General features: G+C 41.7%; 1 protein-coding gene across 7 annotated transcripts in view; it reads left to right on the forward strand.

Annotated features, from left to right (window-relative positions):
* SLC20A2 (solute carrier family 20 member 2) overlaps nucleotides 1-13,720 on the forward strand; it is a 107,241-nt gene that overhangs the window by 52,856 nt on the left and 40,665 nt on the right. For all 7 annotated transcript variants that reach the window (XM_042934726.1, XM_042934722.1, XM_042934723.1 and 4 more), the window contains 3 exons: nucleotides 5,298-5,850; nucleotides 10,822-10,962; nucleotides 12,546-12,631. In XM_042934726.1, coding sequence (XP_042790660.1) covers nucleotides 5,562-5,850; nucleotides 10,822-10,962; nucleotides 12,546-12,631 — 516 coding nt within the window. In that variant the 5' untranslated portion in view covers nucleotides 5,298-5,561. The remainder of the gene's footprint in view (nucleotides 1-5,297; nucleotides 5,851-10,821; nucleotides 10,963-12,545; nucleotides 12,632-13,720) is intronic.

A 13,720-nucleotide genomic window follows, 5' to 3' on the forward strand; every position in this document is an offset into this window, starting at 1 on the left:
TCGGATTCTATGTTTCTCTCTCTCTCTCTCTCTCTCTCTCTGCCCGTCCCCTACTCACACTCTGTCTCTCTTTGTCTCTCAAAAATAAAAAGTTTAAAAAAATTTTTTAAAAAGAATGATGGTGTTAATACAAACTCCTTATGATAAGATCTACATCCTGAATGTTGAAAGAAAAAAATGATTCTGCTGTACTATTCTGCAAATGAGATTTCCAAAATGTATCCCCCTTTTTACCTAAATATTTACTTAATCTTTTCTTGATGAAAATCTGGTCATTTTTATGGTTAAGTAGTCAGATTCACTCACAGGTAGCAGAGAGTCGTAGATTTTACATCATGCCATTGAAGAGATTACCGTCTTCAAATTTCTACCTAAGTGTCAGAATTCAAGATCCAATCCTAGCTGCTAGGAAAGTAGGTTTTACATTTTCAGAGAGTTGAGTGTGAGGCACTTTGGGCTTCAGAGGAAGTGTTGGAAAATTATTTCAGAGCACTGAGGTCCTCTGCATGGGGGACCTGGCTCCTTCCCTTCACATGGTGGAGGGAGAGCTTGGCCTGGGTGCAGTCCATGAAACCTCAGAGAAAAGCTCACCACAGGCCAGAAGCTAACAAGGAAGGGAGGTCGGCCATGGACCAGGCCTTTAAAACCACATGATCCCTGGGAACGAGTCATAACTCAGCCACAGTCCACCACAGACCTGCTTGTCTGGGTTGGGTCATGCCGGCTGAGGAGCTGATTGGGCTCCGATGCTGAGAGAGGAGGAGCGTGGATGGAAGACTGGAGCAGGCACATCCTCCGCATGTTTGCTTGGAAAGACCAGGGGTCATCTTGGATGTTCTCTTCAGCAGCATTTCAGAGCAGGGAGCCTCCCACCCAGGCTTTTTTTGCATTAATGTCTATTAAGTGCTACAACTCAGCAACATCCCTGTTTTTAGACAGTGTACAAATTCATCTAGAAATATTCTGAGAATGTTTGTTTTCACTTTTTCTTCAGCATTCATATTTCTAGTGTAGTAGATAAGAGGGTATGAGGTAGAGGTGAAGCAGATGCTCATGGAGGAAATTCTAGAGAGAGAATCTGTAAACACTTTACTTGGGAGTCCTGCCAGCATGCTCACTGGGCCTGGTGAAGGAAGCAGGGCTGGTTCAGAGATCAAGGGACAGAAGTGATGGTGAGCAGAACTCAGAGTTGAGAAGCATGCTCAGAAGCCATTGAAGGCACCGAGGAAAGAGAATGAGGATCTTATTACCATTACAGGTTTGGGAGACAGAATTCACGAGACCACTAGTACCTCTCCCAATGATCCAAAAGATTCTAAGGTTTCTGTTCCTCAAATGCAAGAGGTTGGCGGCATTTGAAAATTGAAGAATATCTTGTAACCTTATAAGAATATCTTAGCCATATAGGGGCTTCATACTGGGTGAAAGAGAGAGAGAGAGTTAGGGGGCTTGTTCTGACCCTCCTTCATCTTCTGACCCTTTTCAGAAAAGCTCTTGTAGGAGAGAGAAAAGAACCAAGGCTTTCACTGGAAGTTATAACATTGCGCCCTTGTTGAGAATCATTGCTGAGGAGAAGAGGCATTTACATGTGATGCTTCCACACACCAAGCCTCTCTGTCTCCCAGCTACATGATTTCTAAGAACTCAAATGAGTTGATTCTTCAGTATCAGGTCTAGGCTGCCTCTCAAGCAGGCTCCACACTCAGCGCAGAGCCTGATGCAGGGGCTCACCACACTGGGATCATGACCTGAGCGGAAATCAAGAGTCAGGCGCTTAACCGACTAAGCTACCCAGGTGTCCCTTCCTTATCCCAATATTAAGTAAATATTTACATATGTTTTTTTTTCTTATTCTCTTCAGGTTTCAGTTTTCACATTTAAATCTTCCATTTATTTTGGCATGAGGTAGGGATCTTTTTTTCTTCCTTCCAGTTAATTAGCAGTTAGCACATTGGCCCAACATCACTTGTTGATTAAGCTGATCCGTCCCCACTGATTTGATTGCTCACCTCCAAAATCCTGCTTTCAAACACCCAGCACTCTCAGGTGTCATACCCGGCCAGACCTCAACCACTCTGAATTTGGGCTTCTGTATTCTCGACAGTCTTGGCCTTGTGTGCGATGTTCCCTGGCCACCCCTGACAGTGGCCCCGTCTCAGCAGCATTACCACCTTCTGTGCAGCAAGTTGCACACTTGTTTAACTGCTTTGTTTTATTTTGCTCCTGTTTGATAAAAATTAATGGAAGAGGGAGAAAATCAGGGTGTTGGTACTTGTCATAAAAAAAAAAAACAGGCCCTATAAATATAAAACAAAATAGTAGTCATTTGGTCTCAAAAACACCTTTCTCCTTAACCAGATGTTTATCGGATGTAATGTGAAAGAGAAAAGCTGAATCAAAGAACATAGACATGATTATAGAAATAAGTTGTCTAAGAGTATCTAAGTAGGAGAGGGAATCCCTGGTCTGAAATGTTGCCTGAGGGATCGTGAAGACAATGAAAAGCCTGGGCTGAGGATATACCTTCTTTGGTGCTCCTATGATTTACCTGTGTGTGCAGCATGTCCCAAAGTGAACCGGGGCTCAAACCTCTTCCTAACATAAAAACAAAACTAGAAACAGTGTAAAAGAGAAAACATAAAAACTCTGTTTGGCTATTTTTCATCCCAGGTCCATGAGTCAGTAACCAGCTGTCTCTTTCAGCCCCTGCACATAGGCCACCACAAAGTTGACTTGACTTGAGCCACTGAAACCTCTTTACGTCCTTTCTCTTCCCTTCGGTGCCACCACCTCGCTGGGCCAGGGGCCTCCCCTTATGCCCGAACCATGCAGGAGGAGGAGCCTGGTAATTACCTCTCCACATTCACCCTTCTGTCTAGCCCATTGTCTGCATGGCAGCCAGAATGACCTTTCCAAAATGAACATCTGACAGGTCGGCCTCCCTCTGGTTAAAACCCTTCTGTGGCACCCGACTGTCTGCATGATGGTCACAGTCTTGAGTAGGGCTCCTGTCAGCTTGCTTGCGGCTTCCTCATGCTGGCCTGCCTGTCCTCCCTCACGCTGCTCCTTCCTGCCCGGGCAGTGCCTGGAACGCCTCCCCCACCCCAGAGTCAACTCCACCATCCTTAGATCGCCCTTGAGCCTTCCCTGCCCTCTCAGACCCAGAACTGCGGTGTCACGACACTGCGTGATGTGTGCCTCCTGCCTTTGTAGCACTCATGACAGCTAACAGTCATACATTTGTATGTTTATTTGGTTAGTGTGTGTTGCCCTCACTGGGCCATAAGCCCCACATCCATTTTTACTCATCATCATATTCCTGGTGACTGGCACAGGGGAGCTCATCAATCAGTATTTGTTGATGTTATTCTTTCTTATTTGCCCTCTTGACAAGCTAACCTGGCAAAGAAGATTGCATCAAGAATTCTACTTTAAGATTAGATAATATTGGTCCAAATATTTCTATTTTGTATTTTCATTTGTAGACTTAATGTGCCCATGATATTAATAAAATACTCTTTTAGTAGAATATTGTCTTTTGCCTTTAGAGTGGTCTTTTCATTTGTCTCATGTGGGATCTAAATCTCCAGAATTGCATAGCCTTCAAATCTTAGCAAATGATAAAATCTATTAGTATATATTTTGTTTCATGATATGCCTGTAATATTGCACACATAGATGGCTCTCAGTAGATGCTTATTGATTTATTATACACTACTTTAGTTTGAAAAGCATATAACCCAGTTTACAGTTTTTGATGGAAAGAAAAAAAAATCATCTTTAATACTACAACTCAAATTTAGCCACTGTTCTGATTGTAGTATATTACCTGCCGGTCTTTTTATATGTATTTTAACATTGCCATAAGCACAAAGTACGTAAAATTTAGCATCCTGGTTTTTTTCTTCCTAAATAACCTTAATGTTGATTGATCATTATATTGTCTGTGTCTATGATGTATGAGCCTAATTCATTCAGTTCAATTCAATAAGCATCTGTGAAGAACTGGACTGTGCTAGGCACCATTCTGTATGCCTAATACTATTCAAAGAAAACGATACCACAGATTTGGTACTTTGACTATATAATAATAGAATACCATAGTTCCAAAGCTTTTGGTGACACGTTTACTTCATAGATATATTAATTTTGTGACATATACTGTTTATTGTGAAGGAATATTGCAAGTCTTTTCTCATATTTAATAGCTTCTTTTTTCATGTAATCAACAAGTTTATTAGGGCTTCCCATGTGCCAGGCACTATTCTGTGTCCTGGACCCTAGTGAAAGGAGACAGACAAGAATGGATGAATGAATGCAGTGATAAGTAGAAAAGATAAAAAGGAAGGTGAGCAGGACGGATAATGGCATGGGGGGAGGGGCTGCTCTTTCACAATGTCATTTGAGCAAAGACCTAAATAGCATGAGGAGTAGCTACACAGCTGTCAGGAGATTTCTGTCTGGCAGAGGGATCAGCAGGTGCAAAGGCCCAGAGATGAGAGTGCTTGGTGTTTTCAAGGAAAAGCAAGGAGCCCACGAGGGAAGGAGCGATCGGAGCTGAGGTCAGTGGGCTGGGGTGGGGACCTGAGGAGACCTTGGAGGGTCTTCCAAGGTGCGATGAGACCTCTGGCTTTTCCTCTGAGTGAGATATGGGTAGTCATGGAATCATGACATCTGAATCGTGTTTCAATAGGATTGTTTCATTCTGCACCTTTCTCTGTTCCTCCTGCAAGGGCCTTCGGTTTCTGGCTTTGTTACCCTCTGGCTAGTCACTTTATACTAGAAACTGTAAGCTTTCTTTCAGATACATGCATGGTGTACTCATAAAGTGCTCATTCCTTATGTGTAAATGAGCAGGTAGATGATTAGCCATACCCTGTGGTGTCACAGAATCACATTTGTTAATCGCTGTTCCAAGAAATTAGGCACATTCCACATATTTCAAAAACTCTACAACTGCATCCTCATTTTTTTCGCCCATTTGAAATATATTTTGCAGATTGCATAAAGTCATATCCTATTAAGGCTTAATTGGCAGCCTATAATTATAAAGTATGCTTCTTCAACCACTGATACTGTAGAGACCAGCTTTTTTTCTTTTCTTTTCCTTTTTTTTTTTTTGGTGGGGGGGTGGGTAGGCAGTTAACCTAATTATAATCTTCCTTGAGTTGCTTTATGGTTAGATCTGTCACATGTCAAAGTTAGATTCCATTAGTAGGCTTAAAACATTTATTTCTGAAAGAACAAACTGTTACAGGTTGCTTAGGGTAATTGATTTCTTTTGTTTTCTGTTACAGGAGGAGACATCACAGCTTTCCCAGATTGGGAGGAAAAATATGGAATGTGTTTTACCGCTGACTGAACACAACCAAATGAACTGTACTGACAGTAGTTTGAAAACCAGCAGTTAGCAGTTTGTTCAGGCTCTAACATTGTCCAGCACTTTCCAGAGCAAACTCACTGTTTACAAGAACTCTCGGCCTTACGACATTTATAACCTCAAGCTTTGTTTATTTAAAATATTCCTGCACGAGAAAAGTACCTGGCGCCCACTTTCCAAAATGGCCATGGATGAGTATTTGTGGATGGTCATTTTGGGTTTTATCATAGCTTTTATCTTGGCATTTTCCGTTGGTGCAAATGATGTTGCCAATTCATTTGGTACTGCTGTGGGCTCTGGCGTGGTGACCTTGAGGCAGGCATGCATTTTGGCTTCGATATTTGAAACCACCGGCTCAGTGTTATTGGGAGCCAAAGTAGGAGAGACCATTCGAAAAGGTATCATTGATGTGAACCTATACAACGAGACAGTAGAAACACTAATGGCTGGGGAAGTTAGTGCAATGGTTGGTAAGTAGCATTACTCTTTACGTCAATAAGAAACGTTTCCGCTGGCCTACTTCCTTCCCTACAGTACTTCTGTCCTGTCCATAAATGTGATCTTTGCTTTAACTTCAGAAACTGGTGTGATGTTTCATATTTACTGCATCTTATTTTTGCTTTCTGCACTTTAATTTCATTTTTTTTTTTTTTTTTTTTTTTTTTTTTTTTTAGTGTTCAAGTGTCAAGCAACCATTTTCTCAAATTCTTAGCAAACTTTGCTGTTAAAATAGTTTTGGCTAAGAGTACTTTATTTATGAAGTCCAGACAAAGATTGTATAATAGCTGTCATTTTCAAGTGGTTTGAAAGATTTTAAAGAAATAACTTGTCTAAGTGAATGTGTTTGTAAGGTTTACTTGCGAAATAGCCTTGATATTTCCATAGATATTTAATCAGTTACGATGCACTGTTTTGAATACTTGGATGCTAAGAAACAGTTTTTACTAACTTTTGTGTTCTCGGTTTGTGTGCTTGAGTAGTTACCAGATGAATCTTAAGTGCCTGTGTTTCAAGAAATTCCAGTCTTCTACGTTATTTGTAATCCTTTTTGTGGCTTTTGTTTTGATTTTCTGATTTCTACCTCTGGAAGCTCCATTTGGGATGTTTGTTTTGTTTTCTGGCCAAAAGACCATTTGTGTGTCACCTGTTTACAGTATGACCTTATACTGGTGGTTTCCGGTTGTCTAGATGAAAGAAAAGTGTCAAGGGCAATGAAGCATGTTAATAAGCAGATTGACCCAGTCAAACAGTGTGATTTCTCCATTGGTCAGGGTGACCATCAACTTGAAGCACTATGGGGCGCTTCCCTTCCTGCACTTGCTACAGCTGAGAACAAGATTCAGGCAGGAATATCTTAAGTGCAGCTGACAGGACTCTTTCTCTGCTTGCCTCTAGGTAGAGATGACGTCCCAGCAGACAGCTGATCTATACGGGTAATTTGGTTAGGGAGAAGAGGGTTAGAGAGGAATCCTACCACCTTCTGCTTTCAACAGGACATATCCTTTTGTAGGAAGAGTCCTGCAGTAGGAGGTAAGATGCTGGTGTACCAGGAATACAGCTACACTCCACAGGTCCCTAGTTCTGTACTGTCACTAGCATTTCTTAAGGACCCAGAATGTGGGCATATTTGCCTAATAGAAGATTACACACCATCTTTTTGTTACAGCAAGTTAGTTTGAGAAGTTGTTGGCATTTGATCCATATCCAATACAGATGTACTAAGGTATTGAATACTGTTAAGCACAGTATGCTGGTGATACGTGCCAAGGAGTTCCTATTTCTCAACACTTAAAGATGTAAGGTTCACAATTGCTTTATTTCCAGCAGCTGTTGTGATGATTGAATTTTACTTACCCTCACTGAACATCTATGTCTCATCATAGTCATATGTAAGTGGGATTTCCCTTAGAAAACTAACAGTTATTTATAAAGATCATCTTGGTTGTCGCAATAGGTATCTAAGACCTACCTAATCATATCGAGCTGAAGTTAAAATCTTTCCAGTCAGGATGCTACGGGTGAGAATTTTTTTTTTTAGAGAGTGCCCGTGCCTCCCTCTCTACACCACCCCCCACGTGAGTGGAGGAGGGGCAGAGGGTGAGGGAAAGAGAATCTTTTTTTTTTTTTTAATGTTTATTTATTTTTGAGAGAGACAGAGACAGAATGCAAGTGGGTTAGGGGCAGAGAGAGAGAGACACACACAGAATCCGAAGCAGGCTCCAGGCTTTGAGCTGTTAGCACAGAGCCTGACTTGGGGCTCGAACTCACAAGCTGTGAGATCATGACCTGAGCTGAAGTTGGACGCTCAACCAACTGAATCACCCAGGTGCCCCTAGGGAAAGAGAATCTTAAGCAGGCTCCATGCTCAGTGAGGAGCCCCATATGAGGAGCCCATACAGGGATCAGTCTTAACAACCGTGAGATCATGACCTCAGCTGAAATCAAGAGTCGGATGCTTAACCAACTAACTGAGCCACCCAGGCGCCCCAAGAAATGTTGAAAGTAAGGGAGTAATAAAGAAAAGCACTGATCAAATTAAATCTTAACAGCAGTTTCTCCTTTCGTTGGATAGAACTTCTGAAGAATGGTCATGTATTAAAGAGATTGTTAGTGAGGCCACAGAGAGGCTCTGGGTTAGGCAGAAAGCCTTGTGAACCTCGAGCTTCTTGTCACTGCTCACTTTTCATGTGAGCAGTATAACTTGTCCAGTTTCTCAGTTCTCTCACCCCTGGCCTTTGGCTCTTTACTGAAAGAATGAAGAATACTTACCTCAACTAGAATTTAGGTTAACCAAAGCAATTTGGGGTTTTGCTTGAATAACTTGATTTTGTTTGCTTTGGTTTCTTTCTTTTCTTTTCCTTTTTTTTTTTTTTTTTTTTTTGGTGTGTGGTTAGATGAATCTCAAAGCCTGTTTTTGTTAGGAATTTGTGTGAGTTACCTAGATTTTTAAAATTGGATTTCTTGCAAATGAGAGCTTTGTTAATACAATGGTATAATTATTATTGGCCAGAACCAAAGCTGATTCTGTTCCAATGCCTGAATTGTCCCCATCTTTCTCTTCTAAACTCAATATCCATTTCTTCTCTCTTTCTCTCCCCCTATCCTTTTATTCTGTTCTTTTATTTTTTCCTTTTTTTCTTAAGAAACATTTCCCTAAGCCCTTGGGTCTCTGTGCTTTCTGATAGAGTTGTGGTAGCGTTGGGTTCATTGGGTGGAAGAAATTATTTGTGCTAGCCAAACTTTCTGAACAAGTTCCCTTTTGGGACGCTGAGCTCAGCCCTAAAGCAATAGTCCACTTAGTATGAAAACCACCAATGGTTCCAAAAATCTGAGAATTCACAACTCCCCATCTTCTCATGGAAATACCCACAAAAGCATGAACAAGCCATCTCCTGGAACCACCCTAAGAAGTACCCTGTCCCCTTAATGCTCCCTAACCACTGAGCCTTCTCAGGAGCCTGGAGCCTCTTCGGGCTCATTCACACTGCCGGTCTGCTTCTGGGTGACCCTGCGCCTTTGAGCTGCCACTCTTCCGTCTTCCCGGGAATCTGTTGCCTCAGAGGTGCTCACCTTTCCCCCACTCTCCCTAGGTTTTGTCTTATACCGTTGTTTCATACTTAATCCCTTCCTCTTTATAAGATATCGTTATCTTAAGTTAAAATACCTTTTTTCCCACTGTTTTTCTTAACATTAAGAAGATTAATCCCATCAGCCTTCAGAAATTCCCGAGGGTTAGGAGGGCTGCCCCACTCTCACTTTGCCAGGCGTCCTGCAAATACCCACCTTCACCTTCCCCTCCTTTCTGCAGCCCTTTCCTTTGTGCCCACTGGCCCCCTTTCTCACCTCTTTCCCACCTTCCCCCCACCTCCGTCGAAGGCAGCCCTGTCCTCCTGACCTTTCCTTACAAACCCTGCTGCTCCAAGACGTATGTTATAAAGTCAGCCAGAGAGGGATAGCAGCTTTCAGTAAAGAAAACCTCATGGTCTGAAATTCATTTGGGTGAGTTTATACTATTAACATCATGAGATTATTTTAGTTTCGTAAGAATAGAAATCATAAGTATGTTTTTCAAGTTACTGTTCTGTGCCATGTAACATGCTCCAAATTCTGGCTCTATTTTTAAAACAAACTAGTCAGTCATTCAGGAGCTCAGGGCTTAGATGTGGAGGCTTAAGGAATTGTCCATGGGGAGGCCTGGGTGCTGCCATGGAGGCTGGCCCCTCCTCCTCCCAACACACTCCAGGGACAGGGATAGACGTAGACAGGGTCACAGCCAATAATTTGGCTCACAGGTGGGCCTGCCCGGCACTCACGGAGCTGATGTCAGCATTGCCTCACAAATTAGGGCCTGCACAGCCATTAATGACCCTCTGTAACTCAGATGTTTTTGAAGAAAATGCCAGGGATTTGCTTAAAAGTGCTGCTGCCAAGCAACAGATTTCCAGAATTAACATTTGGGATTAATAACGTGCCCTGCTTATCAGCCAAGCCCTTTGTTCCCTTACAGTCCTATATGAGCTTTTTGACAACTGTTTCTGAAAGTGATCTCGCCCAGCTGATGCTTTTAATATGCACTGCAGAATTTGATCTGCTTATGAAAATATCTGGAGTGAACTGTAGCCTAGAAAAACATTAAGCCTGGAAAAGGAGGTGAAATTGAGGTAAAAGGACACAAAGCCAAAACTAAGGATCCTCTTAACTTAATAAAGAATTAGAAGACTTGAGGGAGGTTGCATAGAAGATGCCTGGCATTCTGGGTAGGGGCTGAGAGCAGATGCCCACCTGTGGGTTAGATTTCATGGTGACTTCTCATATGAGAGGCACAACTACAAAAAACAATGTGGAATTACACAATCTCTTTTATTTTTATTTTTTTATTGAGGTGTAATTGACATGTAACACTATATTAATTTGAGGTGTACAATGTAATGAGTTGTTTGTATATTACAGTCTCTCTGACAGACTAATAGGACATCGCTGGTATCTAGCCCTCCTCATTATGTGATGATAGGCATAACTACAGTGAAATCTTTTCCAGTATGCAGCCTTTCATGTTGCTCTGTGTTCTCTAGAGTCTGTAATTTCTTGCTTGGTCTTGGCCACCCTTCACATCAAAACAAGTTCATCGTCAGCACCTAAATGTGACAAAAGCAGTTAATAACTGACATCAAAAAACTTTAAACACTTTTAAAATATGTTTCTTTCAATAAATCATCATTATCCCTTCAGTGTTGAAGAATATTCCTTTGACTAAAGTTCAATGAGTGATTTTTGTTAGGACTTAAGCACTCTGTAAAGAAATAATCCATAAAAAAAAAAAATCAACCCTAGGGAGGTGTTATGGAGAACAGTAATTTGGGCTTCTTCCTTTTGTGGCTATTTGAGATGCCGTATTCTATGTCTGACCTCTTTTTTTTTTTTTTTAATCTTTCCACCTAAAGGCTCAGCTGTTTGGCAGCTCATTGCATCCTTCCTGAGACTTCCAATCTCAGGAACTCATTGCATCGTTGGTTCTACTATAGGATTCTCACTTGTTGCAATTGGTACACAAGGTGTGCAGTGGATGGAGCTTGTCAAGATTGGTAATTGCCATTTTCTTTTACCTATCAGAAGGAAAGTTTACATTCTCTAGAGTAAGTTTTATTAAAAGTCACCATTATAATATATTTTCCCCTTTGGATGTTAAGGTTTAGAAGACCTATATGGGCAGTCCATTTGCCAGTAAGATTTCTCCTCACAGAGATTGTGAACTTTTATGTGTTAGATGAATTATTTTAATTTTAATTTTAATTTTTTTAATATTTATTTGAGAGAGAGAGAGAGACAGAGCATGAGTGGGGAAGGGACAGAGAGAGAGGGAGACAGAATCCGAAGCAGGCTCCATCCAGGCTCTGAGCTGTCAGCACAGAGCCTGACACAGGGCTTGAACCCATGAACTGTGAGATCATGACCTGAGCTGAAGTCAGATGCTTCACTGGCTGAGCCACCCAGGTGCCCCTGTCTTAGATGAATTTGAACTCTACTCTTTTCAGTGTCATCTGGCTTTGAAAATCAGTATCTATCTGTTGTTCCCAGACAGAAAAGAAATTTTTCTGACTGAAATCAGACTGTAGTCAGAAAAAAACTAGGCCCTAGTAAAGAAAATACCTTCATTGTCCAGGAGGCAGAGTTCATGGTCATGGGGAACCCTGGGGTGAGCTCAGTGTTACTTACCTCACTGCATTGGAGAGGTCTCCCAGTCTGCCCCCTGCTCAGGAAACACGGGAAACACTCTAGCGCTCCTTCTGGGTTGTAGGCTTCCCAGGAGGGACTGGTCTAACAGGTCTGACAGTCTGCCTCCTGGCTCTGGCTTTTAGCAATAGGGAAATCCATTCAGCCCCGTAAGTAAAAACCTGCCCTTTGTGAAAAACATTCTCCTACTTCATCTCCATCCTCTGGGTTACTCATCTGTATAAGAATCACAGTGGCGTCTGGAGCTCTAGGTCAAACAGACCCCTGACCTGCCAAGCAGGGAGGGACACAGCCAGGAGAATCACCTCAGATCCCAGGAGGCTTCTTCAACAGTGTGTCTCAACTCTGGCTGCACCTTAGAATTACCTGGGAAAGCAATTTAATCAGTGCCAAGCCCCCGTTCCTAACCTTTTAAGTCAGAATTTGGGGAGTGGAACCAGAGCATAACTAGGGTTTGAAAACTCCCCAGATATTTCCAGTGTGTAGCCAGAGTTGGGAACTACGGGGTTATAGTGTCAGGATGTCAGTACCAGGCTGAACTAGGGAAAGGAAACGGAAGGTGGTTCACCTTTTAAATAACATTTACTGTTGGAGCAAGGATCAGGTCTCCATAGGGATGGAGAAGATGAGCAGACAGGAGGGGCTTAGTGGGAATCAAAGGAGTCTGTCTTTTCAGGCCAGAGCTCAGAGTCCCTTACCTGACTGTGCTGAAAATGTGCTCACTTACGTGGGACTCTGTGTCTGAGGACAGCTGCACATGTGCGAAGGTCAGCTGTGCCTGGGAAGTAGGTTTGTTAGGTTCTGAGTTAAGGTGAATAATTCCAGGAATATTTATTAATGTATGTACTATGTGTTAGTTATCATTGTATCATATAAATAGGACTTGAGTTATATAGAATTTTAACATTCATTAGATTTTTTTTTAATTATTCAGTTGCTTCCTGGTTTATATCCCCACTGTTGTCTGGTTTCATGTCTGGCGTGCTGTTTATACTGATCAGAATTTTCATCTTAAAAAAGGTAAGTGAGGCTGTTATTTTTTTCTTATTAAGTTTTAGAACTAATTTTGGTTGTATTCAATAGAAATTAGCAGTGAGGGAGTCAGAGAAATGATTATATTTTTACACTGTTAAGGCATAGCACCCTGCAGTTAGAATTAGACTTTATCTTTTTATTTTTATTTATTTTTATTTATTTTTTTTATTATTAACATTTATTTATTTTTGAGACAGAGAGAGACAGAGCATGAATGGGGGAGGGTCAGAGAGACAGGGAGACACAGAATCCAAAACAGGCTCCAGGCTCTGAGCTGTCAGCACGGAGCCCAATGCGGGGCTTGAACCCACAGACTGTGAGATCATGACCTGAGCCGAAGTTGGACGCTCAACCGACTGAGCCACCCAGGCGCCCCTAGACTTTATCTTAAAGTAGGCAGAGGAGAGTACCCAGGGGCTCCCCAGAAAGCAGCATTGTAAATAGTGTTTCTTGCCCTGTGGTTTAGTGTATTACTTGGCTCCCCCAAGCATTGTGCACAGAACCCAAACAGGCAAAGTAATTTCCTGAATGTTAAACAGAACAGAGTGTGATAGTGTTAAGATTTTGAAGTAGACTATCACTAAAAACATCTGGAGAATTTCTTTACCCAAATACGAGTGTTTTCTCTATTTTAATGGAGATGGCAAGCCTGAGACACTGACTTTTTCCTATCCCTGAGGAAAGGGTAAAAAGAAGGTAATATACCTATTTGGGGGGGGGGGTACATTTTATCAAAAATTAAAATGAGATTAAAATTAGAAATTACTGAGATCTGTATTCCATAAAAAAAAAAAAACAAAAAACAAAACTTGATTGTATTTTTTTATTTGACTGTCAAGAGCTTGTTGCAATATTTTATAAGCCATAAAGCATGCCTCTGATTGTTGTGTTGTGGTACGCATTGAGCCCATCAGGGACAGGCCTTCCTTCAAGTGTATCCTTGCTTGGAGATGCGTCTGGTTTTCCTTGGCTTTGCCTAGTAGTCTGTTGAAGGGCTTCTTCTCTTGGATCAGTACACAGCTCTACCATTCCTTCTCTTGGCCCCTCTCCATACTAATATTTATTTACATCTTG

This window comes from Panthera leo, chromosome B1 (genome assembly GCF_018350215.1).
Source record: "Panthera leo isolate Ple1 chromosome B1, P.leo_Ple1_pat1.1, whole genome shotgun sequence".
NCBI classification, from domain to species: Eukaryota; Metazoa; Chordata; class Mammalia; order Carnivora; family Felidae; genus Panthera; species Panthera leo.